The sequence below is a fragment of the Tinamus guttatus genome, unplaced genomic scaffold (genome assembly GCF_059628265.1).
Source record: "Tinamus guttatus ecotype Peru unplaced genomic scaffold, ASM5962826v1 Tinamus_guttatus_pri_ptg000089l, whole genome shotgun sequence".
Lineage (NCBI taxonomy): Eukaryota > Metazoa > Chordata > Aves > Tinamiformes > Tinamidae > Tinamus > Tinamus guttatus.
The window spans coordinates 2,608,868-2,628,940 of NW_028288623.1; the positions used below are offsets into that span (position 1 = coordinate 2,608,868).

General features: G+C 39.4%; 1 protein-coding gene across 1 annotated transcript in view; it reads left to right on the forward strand.

Moving 5' to 3' along the window:
• LTK (leukocyte receptor tyrosine kinase) overlaps positions 1-20,073 on the forward strand; it is a 137,588-nt gene that overhangs the window by 74,580 nt on the left and 42,935 nt on the right. Inside the window, exons 3-5 of the mRNA XM_088520417.1 lie at positions 15,011-15,124; positions 18,382-18,537; positions 19,176-19,398. Of these exons, the coding sequence (XP_088376543.1) occupies positions 15,011-15,124; positions 18,382-18,537; positions 19,176-19,398 (493 nt within the window). The remainder of the gene's footprint in view (positions 1-15,010; positions 15,125-18,381; positions 18,538-19,175; positions 19,399-20,073) is intronic.

Genomic DNA, 20,073 nt, shown 5'->3' on the forward strand with positions numbered 1-20,073 from the left:
ACCTAGGTCCGAGTGGCAATATTCAAGGGGTAAGCTTCTGGTCCTGAAATGCCTTTTGGAGATTTTCAGAAACGATTGGTGACTCTCAAAATCCTTTGCATCAACACAAAAAAAAAAGTTTTGGCAATTGAAGAATTGATCACAAGACAATTAGGCTCCGTGTAAGTGCAGATTTTCACAACTTTTTCTCTTTGTGCCAAGCAAATGTAATTAAGTCTCAGTAGTATATGCAGACACATGCATATGTACACTTGCATGCATGTGCCGTGGTGCCTCTGGGTATAAGCTATTGTAATCAGTGGAGATAAGAAGTATCTCTTCACACCAGATACTGCATTTTTGTTTTATTTTGTATATGGAAGCCCACCGTAATTATGATGTGGTATATTTTTGCTTTGCTGGGTATAATTAAGGGGGAGTGATGCATTTTGGCAAAATAATTCCAAGAAAATCATTTTATGACAAGACACAAGTGTTGTGTCTTCTAAACCGGCATAGGTTTTGCGGTCCCTGACATGATCACTCTATAGCTTTGCTGCAGCCCCTGGATGCTTACAAATGAAAATAGGAAGAAGTAATTTTGCTAAAGGATAGCAGTAAGTTTTGTTCAGTACAGTAGACCAGTATCTCTCATGTATAACTGGCAGTGACTTTCAGTCACTGTGTGTTTTGTAATTTCCAGGAGATGCCATATCTAGCTTTCTGTAAAACTGGAATTGCCAGCACAGCTCATGACAGCTGAATGCTCCCTTTGGAGCCCTGCAATATATTCTCTGATGTTTCTCTGCATTTTTGTACATGGTCACTAGGGTTATTTGACCTGATCCCTTGATAGCTTGTTTCTCCAAGCTCCTTACAGAACCAAAATATTTTAATATTTGAGTGCAACTGAGTTGCTCTCTCCTGGGTTTTGTGTTTATTCCTCTTCTCTCCTTGCACCTTTATTTGCTGTCACATTTCTCTGTAAACTGTTCTCTGAGAGCATGAGCTCTTCTGGACTGGGATTTTGCCTTTCTGTGCATTGAACAGAGCCTGACCCAGTTGCTTATCTGTGTGGGAGGACCTTATTGACCAGAACTTCTGCCCATACCTAGGTTGTGAAAATGTTCAAAGGTGCACAGTGAGTCGGTGACAGAGCTGAAAATAGTCCTTTTTGTCTCAAGTGTTTGTCTTTCCCTCCCGGATTTCATAAAAGTTGTTTCATACAGCTCTAAGAAACCACAGCCTCATACAGTTTAAAAAGAGGTGGCTAGTAGCCAACTTTCAAATAAACACTCTCTTCTCTTTCATTAAAAGAAAACATTATTATAATATTAAATTACAACTCAAATGGTGAAGGTATCTTGCCTCGTGTACAAGATATTATCCTTTGAAGTTGTAGAGACCAGAATGATTTTCACATGCAAGTGACCCAGTAGAAGAAAGGGAAAATATAAATAAAACAGAAACATCGATTGTTTTTCACATTCTTCTCCTGGTTATAGAAACAGACATGTTTGGATAACAAGTTTCTCCTTATCTGTATCTTTTTCTTTCCCTGAGCTTTAACTCTCCGTATTCTCTGACATTGTTAATCATGTTGGAAGTGTGTTGCCTTTCCTGTATGCCTTTATATGACAAAAAAGACTAACAATGCTGCTGTACCTTTGCAAAATGTTCTGAAGCCAGATTACTGCATTGAAAATCCTGTTGGTGCTGTTGTGAGTAGGAAGCTTGCAAGTAAATCTAGCTGAGATAAAGGAGAAATTTCATGAAAGAGCTGAGAAGAGGCCAAATTTTGTCCACGACTTAGACAACATGCCTGTTAGCTAAAGGAGATTGCTAACAACTAACCTTACTAATGATTACTGCTTCTTCTTGTTATAAAACAATTCAAATAAAATGCAGTGACTAACGCAGTTAGTAGCATGCAGAACGTAGGGCAGTTTGTAGCATGCAGAATTGGGTGGTGGAGATGGGAATCAGGAATGCGACCTGAGAAAGCAGCATGTGAGTCTGCCCTGTACTCCATGCATGCCAAAGACTATCTTTGGACTTTGCAACCACAGAATTTCTTGTGCCCTGACCGCAGAAGGCTCAGCTGGGGGCTGTATTTGTTTCTGACGGGAGTTTGCTTTGGCAGTAGCCAACAGGCTGTCTCTATCACCGTGAGTTGTATTTAGCATTATTGATGCTACAGAGAAAACAGAAATCTGTTTCCTTCTTGCGTTTGCTTTGGATTTTTTGGCTCTGAAGTCTCTTTTTAAGGGGATGCTGGACACCTACTTTTCATGCAATTTGTATAGGTCGTATATGTTAAAGGTTGCTAATGACCATGTCTTGGAAATTTTCATGGTCTCCTCTGCTCTCTGGATAACTAGTTGGCATTCTTGGTGAAGTCTTCTTGCTGTTGTGGCTTCCTGGCATGTTGCTGTTTTGACTAATTCCCAGGTCATTTGTCTTTAGGTGTAAAGACTTATTAAGTACTGGCAGTAATAATCCTGTTCTGTCTGTGAGTCTGAATTGGTGAGCAATGAATGGTTATGTTGCAATAAACATGAAATGAAATTACTTGTTATTTTTTCCAGATTGCTTAGAATGATACATTTGAACCACTATTTCAAATTACTTAACCAAAATGAGAACTGTGAGCCACAACTAGAGAAATCAACATTCAGTTTACAGTCTTTTGTTATATTATTGCCCTGAGACTTCACTTCAAAGAAATATTAACAGGAGGGGCTTAGTAATAAGAGATGCCATTTTCTGAGCAGATCTATAGCAGCCTCAGACCAACAACAATCAGAGATATCATGGTTCTACGCAGTCTTTTACATCCTACACCTTGTATTTACTGCCAGCTCCTCTTCTGGGTACTTTCTTTCTGATGGATATATTACTGTTGTGTCAAAATAAGGGATGTGGGCTTCATTCTTACACTTCCATTCTCAAGTCAGTACTTTAAATTACATATGGTGCTTCTGGTGCCAGACTGCATTGTAATACTAGGATGAAGTAAGTAGAAGCTTGTTCTGCTGCAAGAATTTTTGAGTTCTTTACAGAGGCTGTTCATGTAACAGTGTAAAATTAAAGTGACTAAGCTGTGAGCATCCTTGTATAACTGCATTTTCCACAAAATGTCAAATACCTGGCACCTCTGCACTGCCCACCACACACCCGCGCTTCTTAACTCCCCTGCTTGAGTTGTATGTGGGTTGCTTCTTTGAGTGATGAATTTGTACCACCTGTGAGTTTCCTTTTTGGCAGATCTGTTCAGACTCTTCCTGGTCCCTTACTCCTACTTAGGCTTATGGAACTGTCTTGAGAGAGAAGGCTGAAGATCTTACAGTAGAAGCAAATGATTAACAGGCTTCTGCAGTTTTTTGTCTTTCTATGTGTGTGGATGTTACTTTTGTGTATGATGGCACAGTGAATAGCTTTGCATACTATTTTTAAGGTGAAACCATGTTGAAATACTCTGCATGCAGTTCCCACGTGGGGCTTGGAGTATTAGGATGAAGACAGTCTGGGAGCAAGCAAGTTATTAGGTACATCTTTTCAGCAGAGTTCATTGGTAGTCATATGCTCTTCAGGAGATAGTGGATTTTAATAGGTTTAATGATGCTAGGAGATGACATTGTTTCTGATGTGAAACTGTGGAAGAATGAAATTATCTGCTACATGTGGATTAGTTTCTAATTCCTCAGGGAATCTCCCAGCGGATTCATATAGAAGCTCAACCCCGGAGAAATGCTTGTAGGATTCCCCTGCTAAGACTCCTGAAGAAGGAAACTGGTCTTGGCTGTGATAGCTCTTCCTCCTCTTTCAGGTCAAATAGGAGCGTTGAGAAGGGCAATAGTAACCAATTCTTTTAACTAAAAGCATTTTCCACATAAGTTTGACCTTGGTGTCTGCATTCTTGCACACAGTTGACCCAGAGGGCTAATGGCAGAGCTGCTGCGTAGTTGTGTTTGCTCCTGAGTAGGGTTGGCTAGGTGTGGTGTGTGGGGCTCTGTTCCCCTGCCTCTTGCAAGCTTAAGTTGGAAGCAGTTACCAGACAGAGATGTGTACTGGAGAGTTGTTACCAGACAGAGGTATGTAAAACTGCTTTGAAGGAGGTGTGGAGTATCCTTAAGGCTGACTTTTGTTGCTAGACAAGGGTTAACTGCTCTGAAGGAAATCCCTAGATATTGAGGAGCTGTTGGTAGTCATCCTTGTGTCAAAAGTAGATCAAAGAAAAAGAGGCACAGGAACAGCTTTTTGTGCTTGGGTAGCCTCTGTGAGCAGAACAGCCCCTGAGGGATCCTTAGAGCAATGCATATGCTTAGAGCATTCCTAAGGCTGCTCCGGGTAAAACAAGGATTGAAAGGAATATAAGTAACCTGAAAGATCAAGGGAGCTCAAGGACGTCTTAAAGTCACTTTTGTCCTCTCCACTTCAGCTATGCTGTGTAGAATTTAACATTTGAAAATAATTTTTACTCAATTGAATTCTACCTGATCAATTTCATATTCATTATAATTCAATTCTAACCTGGATCTGAAAATTATACTTCTTCACATTTTGTCAGCACACCAATTCCTCTTTTCCTGCAAAATGGTGCATGATATAGAAGCTGAAGGGTAAAGCCACAGATCTCCTGCCATACACCATGAAATACAGAGGTACCCTGAAAGTGGTAGTTGAACATATCCATAAGGGACAGCTGTCTGGCAATTAGGTCTCCCATTTCTCCTTAGCATAACTTTATTTGTAACTCTCTTGATGTTCAAAAAATTATTTTTTTGGCATCCTAACCTATAAATTTGTTAAAAGTTAGAGGTTCTGTCTCATGGGAATTGGTGATTTTTGGAAGTCCTGCTTCATTCTTAATAGTGATGCAGAGTCAAAATCATAACATTTTTCAGAAACCGAATCGTTCCAAATTTATACTTAGACTTAATCAAATTAGTCATTCAATATGGCAAAAAAATTGTGTTTTGATAGCATTCAAATATTTTCATTCAGCTAAATATTACGCTGTTTTACTCCATCATGTTACAGACTTGAACTCAGAGCAGACTGTTGAGTAAAGAAGAAATATTTCAACCTCAAGAAAACAAAATGCTATAACAATTTCCATACGAATATTTGGAAGATACTGGTATTTCCCATTATGTAATGTTACTGGAATTTTCATAAGAAAAGCATGCCATCAGAAAATAGTGTTCATCAGTTTTTATGGTCATCAGTAGAGAGTGAAGATACTTGCAAGTCTCTTTCAGTGTCATGCGCATCTGCTTTCTAACCCTGTCTGCTTCTGCAGGCTTTCTATCTTCTTTCACCTTCCCTAGTGGTTAATTATGTCTCTCACATCTATAACTGAATTCACACATACACATTTCCTTTTAAGCTGAGGTTGAAAATCCCTATAATGAGTGTTGTTCTGAAGAAACGCAACAATGAGATTTCTTCCCTTAAATTTATGCACAACAATTTTAAAGCACTGTTCCATTGTAAAAAAAAGATGTATGTTCCTCATGTATTCCTTTAGGTTCTTCTTAGGAGCTGATTAAAAACATCTATTAGAGTTGGACATGTTCCTTTAACTTTATCCAGCTCAGAGTCATATATCTAGTTTAAGCTGGTCATCCAAGGTAAGCTCCCTTTGTGGCGAATGGAGACCAATTCATTGGCAGTTTGACTTAAAACAGATATCTTAGCATGCAATTTCACATCTAGTGACTAAGCTGCCTTGAAAGATTTGCATCCTTTTTCCCCTGCAGATTGTAACCCCTCTGGTTTTGTCAATATAAGTCTTTGTGTGGCCAGATTATAAACAAGATTGGTGAAATTTTCCAAAATAAATAACCCCAAGGGAAGTTGTAGCTCATGAGTGGCAGCACGCTGCTGGGAGTGGAAGATAGTGATAACCTCTGAAAATGGCCTTTGCCTTTTAAGAAAATGTCTTGTGGCCCTACTTCTGAGCTTAGCTGCCTGAGCCATCCCTGGAGTGCCCTTCCCTTGCCTTGCAGTACTGGGGGCAACCAGACAGCTAACCTAAAATGAAGGAGAGGGGGAAAAATCCTGTTCTTACGGTTTCTTGTACTGTCTAGCAAGGAATGAGAATGCAGATTCTTGGATTCGATTCCTACCACTGACACCTGTTTAGTGTATTGACAGAAAGATCTGGAGCCAGGGAACAGGATTAGTTGAACTGTTCTTCTGACAGGTGCAATTGCAGCTAATGTACCGAAGCCGAAGGTTGTGTACTTGTTTGACTCTGATTAGAAATGCAGTAGCTCCGTGTTCTCAGTTCTCATCCTCAGTCCCCAGTTCTAAAAATCTGAATCCTTAATCATCTTTCTTTTTCACAGATGTACACAGCATTGGAGGTGCATATAGCTGACTTACCTGACTGAAATGCCTCACCTTTCTATTGTATCATACATGTGCCTTCTTGGGGGAACAGGAAAGGTCAGAGAGTGATAGTGTCTCATTCAACACCATCTTGCCATTGGAAGAGGTGGAAAGATGAGGAAGTCTCATCATGCTCTCTTGTAGCAAAGTCAAGCAGTAACAGTACAAAACTTCCAGGTGGTGACTACAGACATGTAGACATGTAGTCTGTAGTGCCTCAGAGTGTCTAAAACTTCCTTATCATGATCTCACTCACTCCACAGGCAGCACTGCAAAGTAATTCAAGCCTTTCCTTCTTTGTGTACATCTTTTCCTGGTTCTGACTGTGGGCTGCTGTAAAAGCCAAAGAGCCCCCACATTTCTGTGTTATCAGATCGGGGGTAGCAACCTGAGGTGAATGCAGGTTATTTCCTAGTTAAATTAAAGCTGCTGTTTGATTATCCAGCAGAGCTCCGTTTGAAGTAGCAAAGGGAAATGAGCTACCTGCAAGGATGCTCATCCTGATCAAAGTGTTTGACTGTAAAGGGGTTCCTGCCAATCAAGTGATAGGCTATATTGGCTCTTGGAGATGAGTAGGGAATTGCAAACCTGATCTGGATAATGAATGTCTTTTCCTCCTCATTTGAGAGCATGTGAACAGAGTTGTTTAGCCTTAAGGCTCACTCTACTTTGGAAAGAAAGAGGCTGAAGTAAATGAGCATTCACAAAAATAATATATAAGGTTGAGCAAAGCATGAAACTCGTTTAAAACAGAGTTGCTTAAGACTTGTTGTCTGAGAACAAACCCACAGTGCAAGCAGATAAAATTTCTCTGAGTTCATTGACTGATCATGAATTAATTGTCAACGCTGATAAACTTTAGGATATGCCTTTGGAGTCATGAATCTCACTGCAAGTACCTCTCCATATTTTTATGAATTTAGGACCCATGGCAAAATTACTGAAGGCAAATAAATACACTAGATAAAAGCTGTTAATGACTGTGTGACAAACTGCAAGTGAAAAGGGACAATGCTTTACAGCTGGGTAAAGATTTTTGCTTAAATTACTTTATAGTTATTTTGGGCTAAAAATGAAGCTCTGGGTAATCATTTAAAATATTTTATTGAATTTACTAGAAATCTTTTCGTTGGATATCTCCATTTTCAGAGTGAATGTTACATATTTCTCATGGGAAAATTTTGCTTAAATGTTTTTCTTGTAGAAAAATGAAAAAACATTTTAAGGTTTGAGAAGGGAATAATATGCTTCAAAGATTCAACTGTTTTGTTCACTTTTCTGTTCAAGAAGTTCAATTCCCCTCCTGCCTGTTTTGGCCGATTTTTTGGCCCAAAGTATTCAGATGCATCCATTCTTCCAAGAGCGTCCATATTTCCTGTGGTTAAACACACCTTACATGTCTTTTGATTTATTTAAGATGTTTTCTCCCATTAATGTGCATGGAGGAGAAAGGGAAGAGAAGGTAACATATTTAGAGTTCAGGATTTGGAATTCTGCTCTCTCCAGCACACAACAAATGTATCCTTTTTCACATACTATTTCCCCAGGTATGGTCAACTTGTAAGTGCAAAGCTGTAACTTGGGTGAATTAAATTCTACCAAAGTATAAAGTGATTGCCAGTGAAGTTCTTGTCTGTATGTACAAATCTTTTTTCTTGAGAAACAACACTGGTACCATCCAAGTGAGCATTCAGTATCTGTACACAGCTAACAGAAGCAGAAAGGTGTCTTCTCTGCCAGCAATCACTGCAGCTTTAAGAAGGAAGAGAAGGAAAGGAGGAGAAATAACAAAGCAGAATGGAGTTCCCCTGTAGGAGGTATCCCAAAGTCCTTGAAAAGCCTTTGGTCACTTGTGTAGCATATAAATGCTTCTTGGCAGCCTTGGTGGAGGTGAGACAGTATAAAACCTAGCGCTTATTATCTGTGAGTAATAAGCTAGTTATAAAAATAGATGTATGAGTAATGAGCAGCTGGGCTATAAAAAGAGAAATCTTTCTAAGTTAATGTGGCGGTATGTGCATACATGAGTATATGCATGTATATGCTACACAATTAGCAGATTACGAGTTCTCAGTAGATGGCATAATTCTGAATTTCAAGAAGAGTTTTTGGCATGCTATTTCTCAGCTGTAATTAAAATAGTCATTCAGATCTATTTCAGTAGATGAACGTGTACACTGAAAACTGAATAAGGAATCATAATTAGCAAGATGCTACTCCAGGATAATATGTCAAGTAAGGGAGGAGGTGAAGGACCCAAGAAATCCATATTGAATCTTATCTAATATAAGTGAGTTTTGAAATAAATATTTAGAAGGCATGGACAAAACATTTTCTGACTGAGACCTGTCTAATAGCTGTAACGCAATGGCAGCAACCTGAAATATGCTGTATTTTCTGCCTAACTTAGTTTTTTTTTTTTTTTTAAGTGCAGTTTAGCAGTTTTATTAGAAACAACAATTTTGAGGCTTAGAAGGATGAGCACACACCCTACGGAGCATTGGAGAGGCTAAGGAATGGCTGGACAATATGATTCAGGAAACACCATCATTCAGGGGAGGAATTGGCTATTGAGTGATTCAATAGAGAAGGAGAGAAAATGAGAGACAAAGCAACATTGAATGTAAACATGGGCAGCCAGGAAGCGGGCATGCTGTGAGCAGCAGGGAACAAGAACTCCAGGAATTTGGTACAGCTGTAAATGTCTTGTCATTCTGTATGTCATGGAAATTGCAGATGATCTTCGACAACCCGAGTGGGCATTAGAACAGTTCGTTGCACAATGCCTTGATGTGAAAAGATCTTCAGCCTGGTCCACCTACCGTCCTGGAAGGAAGGTGCTTGTCAGCAACAAGCACATGGACATGGAGGCAGTGTTCTGTCTTTGGGGGCTGCGATATGAGATAGGATTGCAGGGATGGAATAGATTTCTAAGGTAAATCATCGTGCAGCTATGAAGGAGACTCTGTATTACAGGAGTTCTTTAATTTTCTATTGCCAGGGGAGGAGGTTGGTTAGTAGGTGGAAATGGAATTTCTAAACCTAAATGGTGATGAAGCAGGGGTTCTCAGACAAGGTGGAAATATTCCTGTGGTCGGTAACTTAGAATCTCTAGTCATAATCTTGTAAATTGAAGAATGGAAAGGGGTCTGGAAGGCAAAAAAAAGACATTTCCTCTTTCCCCAGCCATTGAAACAACTGATCTTGAAAGCTAAAGATTCAGTTAATATCTAAAATATATGTTTATGTGCTTGCTCATGAGTACTAGAGGCTATTAAATACAATTAGAGACATGGAGAAGCGCTCGCTAGCATATTCTGTGTAAGGGTAGACGAAAGTCAGAAGAGCTTTTTTGGGGAAGCCTTGAATCTGACTGACATATTGGAGGTGGCTGCATGAAAACATCTTTGGGACAGTTAAATGGAAATGGAAATTCCATGGAATTGCATGGCTGAGTGGAAAATATCATACTGCATATTAAGCTATTGCATTAGGCCTGTTCAGAGCAGATAAGTAAGAACTGAGCTAAGAACTAAACTCAGAGCTAAAACCAGATATTACCAAGTAGAAGCAATTGTAGTATAAATGAACTTTTGTTTCATTGATGGAGAGATGTATGTGGAAATGGGTAGAAAGCCACAAAGCCATAGCTGAAAGAGGTGAGTATGCTGATGTGTATATATATTTATGTATATGTAAAGAACAATTCTAAGAGAGGAAGTAGCTCTAAAAAGTGAGAAATATTTTTCATAAGTGGGAAAAATAAGAGGAAGTTGTCTGCAGTAAATGAAGTTAGAAACTAGAAAATGTAGCAATAGACAGAGAAAGCAAAAGAGAATAGGAAGAAGTCTGTGAGCAGCAGAGTTAGGAAGTCCAGGGAAGTTTTTCAAGTGCATTAGTATCAGATACATTTTAGCCATGATGTTAGTCTGTGACAAGGTATGTGGTAGCATCCTCAGTAATAGATCCAAAAAGGAGAAGCACTCAATAGACATTTCTCTTCTAAGTAAAAAACAAACAATGTGTTTACTGTCACATCATGATGCTGCAGTTGTTTCCATAACAACACAAAGATATTGTGAAAAAGCAGTTATAAAGACGCCCAGTTTGAAAATCATCTGGTCAAGACAGCTAGTGTTCAAGAGATTTGAGAAAAAAATAGTTAAGGAGCTTTAAAAGACATCGGTGTTGAATTTTTCAGTAAGTGTGGGGATACTGAAGAATTTCTGGAAAACTGGAAGAAGTTGAATGTTGCATTAGTATTTAAAAAGGGTAAGTGCAATACTCTGAATGACTGTGCTTAATTGCTTATCCTGACTTACCCTTTACTTAAATTGGACGGCTTGAGTAATGAGTGCTGCCTTTTTGTCAGTCAGAAAAAATATAGCAAAATACTTGCATTTAGATTTCAGGCATATACTTAAACTGGTAAAACACAGTGTCTTAATGCATAAACAGGACTGGTACAAATCATTATGTCATATCTAGGTTTAAAATAAAAGTACAAATAAGAATTGTTGTGGATTGATTCTGCTTGTGAGTTCCTGCAAGGGTCAGTTCTAGGGTATGTACTACTTAACAGTTTTAGCGGTGAGTCAGAAGATAACATAAAAATTTTACTGATGATTTGCCAGTAACTTAAAGGACGGGAAGGGAAAATAAAGCAGAGTTCAACTCACTGACACTGTAAAATTATGTATCTCAAGTGGAAAGAATGGACAGTGTAGTTATGGAGGGTGGGGTATCTGTTCTGGAGGGACATATTTCAAGGAAAGACTTGATGTCATTGTGTATGATCAGCTAAAAGGAGTTATTTTGGCCAAATGGTGTGTTTGCAGCGCAGCTTAGCAGGGAGCTCTGAAGAAGGCAAACATGACCATTCTACGTAACAGGACATTAACCTCCTCTTATGTCTGCCTTTCAGCAAGAATTCTCTAAACTGGAGAGCACTTAAAGAAGATCCTGAAGTATATTGCTTTATATAGTAAGCTTTGCCAAAACTGCATTTTGTCATTTTGCTCCCCTTTTTGATCATTCGTAGAGAATTGGTAGAGAATACAAAAAGAGCGATAAAATAAGCAAAGGACACAAGGACCAAAAAATGAGCAAAGAATAAAGAGTTTAAGAGCAAGCAGGAGTTGACATTTTTAGTGGCAGTGACATTAGCAGGGTGAAAGGTTAATAGTGTAAAGCTGTAAAGGAACTCATGAAGCAGAGGAATTATTTATTGACCTGAAAGTGGTAGGCCCAGGAGTAGCTGAAAAATACTAGGATAGGTAGTAGACAAAGACTCTTCTCTTTGTATTCAGACTTTCTGACAGTCAGATCTATTAGTCTGTGTGTTATTTTCCAAGAGAAGCAGTGAAAAGTATCAAATTACTATTTTGATATTAATTGAGACAAAACAGGTAGAAGATACTGTGAAAGAAATTCCTGCTTTGGCAGGAAGATGGCTCAGCTGATCCAGAATTGATTTTCCATCATGAGTTCTATAAGGATTTTCTTTTCATTTCCAAAGTAACATCAAGATTCAAGAAAAATTTCAGCCCAGCAAGTGTTTGAATTTTTTTTTTCAAGATAGTGAAATAAATGGAATTACCCTCTGAGTGCTGGAGGCTTCTGGGTTTACTGTGGTTTTTTTTTTTTTTTTTTTTTTTTTTTTACAAAGAAAGTGATTGATTTGTGTTGCAACTGTGACAGTTGAATATTGACTATGTCTCTTCCTGATTCTTTTATGTTTCTTAATGGCAGGCTTAACTTATCACAATTTCTTCTCTTTCCATCTTACATTTCATTTCGCTTAAATTGTTGCATTTTACTGATTAAGACAGAGAAAGTGAATAAGAGCAGTGAGTAAGAGATGGTGTTTATTATTCATTTAAGGCTGAAATTCATGTCATATAAGAATTACATTAAGGGAGGATGAAAACATATGATCTGGAATTATTAGAAACATTTCTGGAATTCCTAGGTTTTAGGGAAAGTAAGGTACATAATCTGTTCGTGGCTTTACATAGTAGCCTTTCAGTTCAACCAGAGAGGTCGAATGGGTGAAAGATGATAAGAATTGATAGATAAATGTAAGAGTTCAGGCTGAAGTGTCAAAGTCTTCTATACGCATTTCCTGCATAGGGTATCATCCTGCTCAGTAATAGCTATCTTTGCTATCAGAAAATAAACATATGGGCAAATATTTCCATAGGAACTTATAAAAGAATTTCTTGCCTATCACTGCCTTCCTCTTCTATGCAGGCATGTTTCAACTCTTGGTTACTTCAGCTGCAGTGACTGTCTCCTCTTCCTCTAATAAGCTCAGTAAGAGGCACCTTCCCAGAGCTGGTGAACAGGGTTGTGTTTGACTGAGCCCTTTTGAACTTTGTCAGCATCGAATAGGATGTTGCTGAGAGTCTGCACAGTGGATAATGTAATTAGCAGACCAGGTTTCATGCAGAGTTCTTCATGTCAAAGCAGTACCTGTGTTTTAATGTATCTTAATACTAGACCTTCAGACTTTATAGTGACTTATTTTAACTCTACCAAAACCTTTTGAACCTTGTTCATCACACTCATCTCTAAGATTGATTGGATTTCTGTCACGCTAAAGCAATAAATTTGTATCTCAAGTGCTGTTAGCTTCTGCTGCTGGAATTTGTGTTTGCTAACAAGAAAGGGGAGGAAAAACCCAAAGGTGTATATGTAAGTGAGAGTGGAGTTTGGGTAAATAAAATTTTATTAAGAGGAATGTCTCTAGTAGAGTTTCTGCCGTGACTGTACTATGTATTGTAGGTCCTGTGATATTCAAGCTAATTTCAAAATATACAAGCAGCTTGGAACCTGTGGGTAGCGGAGCGGGTGGAACAGACTTGAGAGAAAGCCCTGAGGGAAGTAAATCCTGAAGCTGCCGTAGTGCTCAGCAAAGCTTGGGAGATGCAGAAGTGAGCAATGCCTCAAAGGAGGCAGAACAAAAGCTAGGAGGGGCAGGCACAAGCTGCCAAGAGATCGCGTTCTCTTTGCACAGCAGGTTTTAAATTTGGCAGAATAGATTTATTTGCAATATGCAATAGATTGCTTGTTTTCTGATAGTTCTGTGAAGTGGTTCCTCCGTTACCTTTTTGTACAGCAAGCTTTGACAAATTTGAGCATCTAAGCATCAGATGAGAATTCAAGTTCTTTTTGAGAATTTCTTCCAGTTATTTAACATACCTTCATTAATAGACAGGTCTCAGTGTAACTCACATACAGTACAGCATCAGTTTTTCAGTCTTTGCATATCTTAAACATAGACCTCTCCCATAGACATTCCAGGTGTAGCATCAGTACAGTGTGTATCTGCTCCAAGGTGATAGCTGTTTTGGTCTAAAGCTACCCTTTCCTTGGTACCTCATGAAAACTGAGGGCTGTATTAGTACTACGGAAAGGTTGAAAGAACATAGCTTTCTCATGGCATGGAACATTTCATAGTATTTTGTTCACCATGTGATGTATGTTTTCATAAACATTAAAATGCAAATAGCTGTAGTAGTCTGCGAGTGTAGTTATAAATTTGAGAAAGCTGAACATATGTTTGAAAGTTTTGTTTTTGTCTGTTTCCAAACCTGCTGTGTGTTTTCATAGTACCACTTCAAATTAGTTCTGTTGAGAATATATTATCTCTGATCAATGACATGTACACACATTTCCTGTCTCGATCACAATAGAACCACAACTCATGTGGTTCAATTCCCTCTGATATGTCATGTTTCTGTGAGGCTGGATTCATAATCCACACCACAGAGATTTGAAAGCATCTTACTTTTAATGCCTTTTTGAACACTTTCTGAAAATTAGTAATATTTTTTTCTAGTCAACAGAATCTTCTTATGATTCTAGAAGAAAAAAGAACGAGGAAGCATCTTGAATAGTGATTACTGCATGCCTATTTGGGGATTTACGTATTTTCATATGCACAAAGCAAAATAAAAAATGCTGCTGTTGGTATGAAGTGTTCCAAAGACAAATCAGGAAGTATTGAATATTTGTTTGCCAGAAGTAGCACAATGAATAATATTTTTTGTAAATTTGTTTTGCTTTGAATGACAAGAAAATCCATGTCCTGCATTCTACAGATAAAAGTGCATTTTACAGTTGAACTCTTCTTGTAGTGCTTTAAAGCAGTAAATCTTAGGATGTAAGTCATAAAAAGAGAATTTGTGACTTCGGAAGAAATAGTGAGTTAGACAATCCCTTCTTTGTGCATGCATCAAGCTCCAAAGCTGCATGTGTCTCCTGTATATACACATATTTTTAGAGCAAAAGGTGTGGTGTTGACAGGCAGTTATGTGCCTACAGTTTAGAGGAACCATTGCTCCATCATACAACTGTAATATGCAGTATCTCTTTATGGGTTATATGGTGATAAAAAATGGTAATGAAAAAAGCACAATGAAGTTCATATTAATAAGTAAAATATTTTATTGTATTCATTAGTTTCTGGTAGGTCTATTTGAAGCATCTTTGGGAGAATGCTGTAATGAGGCAGGTGTAATATAACATGGGCTTTGCTGAAAACATGTTCATGTTCAACAACATACGAGCAGGATTTTCTACAGAAACATTTAAATTCCCCTATGTTTCTTTTTTATTGTTGTTATAGTTGTTGTCTCCTGCTCTGCATCACATGAAGAAAACTCTTCTGCACCAGATACACCTCATGAACTCTCTCAGATAAGAAATGAGATGGTGTCATCAGATGAACCTTCTAGATCAGGTATCACAAATACTCTTCCTACTACTCCTAATATGAGCACAGTAAAAACAAAACAGATTTGGGTATGGAGAGTTCTTGAAGCAAAATCTAATTAATGGGTTTGCTTTCCAGCCATATAAAATAAGCTACAAAAGTTATTTTCAAATGGATTTTTCTCTTTCTAGGCATTGTAAAAGCCCAATGAACTGGGCCAAATCCTTGCAAGATAAGAAGGATCTTACTGCAGTGCCAGAATAGGTGTGGAGCTGCTGGAGAGAGTCCAGCGCAGGGCCACAAGGATGATCAGGGGCCTGGAACATCTGCCCTACGAGGAGAGGCTGAGGAAGCTGGGCCTATTCAGCCTGGAGAACAGAAGGCTGAGAGGGGATCTAATCAGTGTAAATAAGTACCTCAAGGGAGGGAGTGCAGAGGATGGTGCTGGTCTCTTTTCAGTGGTGGCCACTGATAGGACTAGAGGAAATGGCCACAAACTGAAGCGCCAAAAGTTCCACAGGAACTTAAGGAAAAATTTCTTAACAGTGAGGGTGACAGAGCACTGGAACAGGCTGCCCAGAGAGGTTGTGGAGTCTCCTTCTCTGGAGATCTTCAAAACCTGCTTGGATGCAGTCCTGTGCCACGTGCTCTAGGTGACCCTGTGTGTGCAGGGGGGTTGGACTAGATGATCTCTAGAGGTCCCTTCCAACCCTAAGCATTCTATGATTCTATGAATATTATTGAAAAAAACACCAAACTTTATAAAGGCCTAAGATGAGTCAGTTGCCGTTCATCATTTTTGTGCAGAAATGCAGGGCATGAAGCAGCCCCTGACACTTAGTGGATGACGGGGTTGTGCACGCTGGAAAAGGCAGAGCCTTTCAGCATGAGAGGTGGCAAGCTGACCAAGCCTTGCCAGGCAGAAATTCCTCACAGTACCATCTTGCAGATGGCATCCAGTTCTTTAAAATGTGAACTTCCTTTCTGATATGTCCTGCAAATATTCCTCAGATTTCTTCCATCTGAGCTTCTTTAGAGCATTTTTGTAACATCTGGAGGTGTCTCCTTTGTTGATTGGAAATGTGACTTCTGTCATATTTTAACTTTCAGGGACTTGCCACTGAAGTCCCTCAGATTCGTCTGTGTTAAGCAAAGCTGGATATGAAGCAATTGTTAGCTAGGTGTGCACAGCAGTGTTAGAGCTTGCAACTTTCAGTGTTCTCTTATATTATAACCACATGAGCGTACTCTGTTCTTTTTGTTGATTTACACTAAACAACTCCTTGTTGATGGAGCTTTCCTTCACAATACAATGCACACCCTTGGCAGAAAGCTCAGAGGCTTTTCTTTTTCTCACCAGATGTCAACAGCTTCCCTAGTGTATTTTAGACTCTTCTTCAGGGCATTCAGATCCTCTCTGGCCCTGGACTGCAACAGCCTGGGGAGTATAGGAAATAGGTGCTTTTGAAGGAGAACAGTGTGTCCACTTGTCTGGGCTGGGTAACAAAGCAGCACAGTGTGTCATGCTTTGTGGTGTGAGGCACATTCCAAGGATTAACTCTGCATTGCTACATTTTTCTCTACTGCATGTGGAAGCGTTAGTAAGACTTAGGTAATAACTTTGACATAAATATCAGCTTCAGGTAAACTTCTGTTTAAAAAGGAAAGGATTTTTTTTTTCTTTCTTAAACTCTCACTTTGCTTATGCTGTCATACTATCACTAGAATAATTCCTTTCTGGGTTTTATGACCTACTAAATTTTACGTGATATAAATATTATCACTATGGACAGTAAGTCTGTGAGTTCTGAGTTAACTTATCAAACTTTAAAGAATTTAAAGCAGCACAACAGTCTGCTTTTTTTTTTTAAAGTCTCTGCTTTTCTGCTCTGTCTCATATTGTCATGGAGCTTTTGATCTACTATTGAGAACTCCGGAGCTGTTTTACTGTATAATGAAACCATAGCCTGAAGCTGCGCACGGGCATCTTTCGCCTGACCCTGCTGAGCGAGGAGAATCGCTCTTGTCCTGCCGACAGCCTGCAGGACGCTGCCCTTACCCCAGCCCAGATTTGTCAGCGCAGCTGCTTGTGGTGTGTTTTTAGGAATGGAGGGCTGAACTGTGCAGTAGACCTTTGCTAAACTGTATCAGTTTGAAGAGATGGTCTAGGCAGGAAAACAATTAACTTCAAAAAATTAGGACAGCTTACATACAACACTGGAAAGCCATGTTTTTCCCCCTTGACCGAAAGGGAACTTCCATTATAGTTTTCAGTGGAAGTTTAGCTGAAGTATGACAAATCTCATGGAGGTTTTTATGCTTTGAATTTCGCCCTTTCCCTGTTGCCTGTGCAGCCACCTGCCTTTGCTATGTATCCCTGATCTTAATTCTGTTCCTTAGACTTGTTCACTACCAAAGAGAAAACACTGTGTAATTCAAGTTAGCAAGGTCTGAATACCCTCTGAATGTTAGGATCACAAATATGAATGTTTAGTCTCTTACTATTCCTGCCTATGGCCTGTGGGTCCTCCAGTTATTGCAGTGATGTTATTATTACTACTGAAAATAAATATCACACAAGTTAACGTCAGTCTACCATATATATTCAGCCTTATTCTGTGTGAGAGAGCTTTGTGAAGCTAATATCCCTTCAGGGAGCTTATATTTGATTGATGAGAGAACAGTGAATTACTTTTTGTCTGGCTCATAATATGCTGATTATAAAAAATTCTGTCCGGGATGATCTGCTGTCCTCTGTGCTGTGAATGGACTCTGGAGTTTGTTAGCAGGACATTCTTGTCTATTCTAAAAACTGCTAAAAATAAATAAATAAAGCTTGCCTGGCTCAGTTGTTCTGCTTGAGACCCTTTCAAGCTGCTCTTATTGCTGAGAGAGGGTCAACCTCAGACTTCTCTTTCTTCCTCTCTGCTAAAATGCTGAATTCATACAGTTTCAGTACCGTTGTTGCTGCACTGGGGGTAATTCAGGATTTTATGTACACGTGGAGCAGATCTTCTACTAATGGAAATTCATGTAGCACTGGTGGGAGGATGTTGATTTGCACCTACTATGATTTTACAGGGTTATTTTTCCTTCTAAATATTTTTTCAACAGCCTGAGTGAGACTCTCTGTTATTGCACAATACAGTTTTTGTTTCAGCTCTTCCATTTTTTGAAAAATTGACCCTGTACATTGCAAATCTGGTCATTCGTGTCCCAATCTGACCCTCATATTTGAACTGGGTAAGACAGCACCCATTGAAGCTTTTGGTTTCTCCTAACAGAAACCTCATGTATCCTCGGTTCGAGCTGTTCCTGGGTGGTGTCTACAGATGGTTTTGGAGAACCAGACTGGGTGTTATCTTCAGCTCGTGTCCTGCTGTCTCAGGAGGGGCAGCAGCTGCTTCCGGAGAGCAGCTCCTCTAGCGAAGACGTCAAAGGTAGGCAGAGTTACGGTTCCTTCCCTGGAAAGGACATCTGCTTTCTCCTAGCCCCTGTTAATAGACCTTTGGGGAAGAGGGTGGCAACAGGAGTCTGTTATGTGTCAGTGACAACACTGACATCGGCTGGTTCTGGTACAGGACCTGTCCATGCAGTGTCTGTGCCCAGGAGAATCAGTCACTAAGAACTTGGGTTGGGCGTGTTACGTATCACAGAGCCAGCCACACCCTTCTACTTTTGTGTCTACTTTAGCATAAGCTACTTTTGCCTGCAGACGCTGGATATTTTTTAGGAAACTCAGTCCATTACAAGAGAGGACTGGCCACTCATGTCTGTGGTCTGATTTGCAGTCTTTGGCTTTTGTTTTGCTGGATGTGCCTTCAGTCTGCCTTTTTTTTTTTTTCTCTCCTCATTGCTTCCATCACTCAACACTTATCACTTCCTATGTCCTTCATTTTTATTTTATTCTTTTTTTTCTTTATTTCTATTCTTTTTGTTGTTGTTGTTCCTTCTCATAATTTTTCTTCAACCCAATGCTAGCCATTTTCCTATTTTCCTTTTTACAATCTCTTTTCCATCCATGCTGTCTGTCTGTCTGTCTATTTATTTATTTTATTTTTTTCTCTTTCTCTCACAGGGGACATTTTCCTCCTGAACATCAGTAGGCTCCCAGGCAGATGTGAATTCAGCCTGCATAGCCCTGTCCTGCCTGGGAGCTTGGACTCTTGCTTGCTGGAATTGGTCATATATTCACAAGATGCTGTTCCTCTCCTCCAGAGGTTCACAGTTGAAATCAGACATGTGGAAACAAACAGAAAAATAATAATTCCTCTAAAAGTTGGCCATGAAGAGGATGCTGGGTAAGACAGTCAATTTGCGTCTGTTTAGTTTAAACTTCAGGAGAGGGTGAGTCCCTTCAGGCCACCATACATCCATATCTTCTCCCTTCTTGAGGTCATTGCTTCTATTACACCAGAAAAAAAAGCAGGTAGGACTATCAGAACCAAAACACGCAGCCCCCTAACAGTTGGAGGTCTGTAGCAGAGTGGGATTTTGTGTGTCCCCTTCACAGAGCACACGCTTGATGAGGAGTCATTCTTCATCGCTCAGATTAGACAGCGTCAGGAGTGACTGACACCCTCACTGACTGATTGCTCTAAGAATTTAGTGAGTAATGTCAGAATTACAAGGGTCCCACTTCTCATTTTGAGGTAGGATTAATTTTATCTCTGGTGAATTTCTTCCTCCTAATGTCTTCACAGTTCAGGAACACTCTCTTGCAGAGCTCAGGAAGTGGAAGAACAGAGGCCAGTAGCAGGAAGAAGGGAAGAAAAAATTAAATGACGCAACCCTAGATCTATCCTGCATTTTTTTCTCTTTGAGTACCCCCATGTTTTACTTTCTGATTCCTGCATGTAGCAGAAGGCAGTGAGAAGGGAAATGGGCAAAGGAAATGACTTAAAACAGAAAAAGAAAAAAAATCCGAAGGGCACCTTCTTTTTTTTTTTTTTTTTTTTTTTTTGCCATTTTCTGCA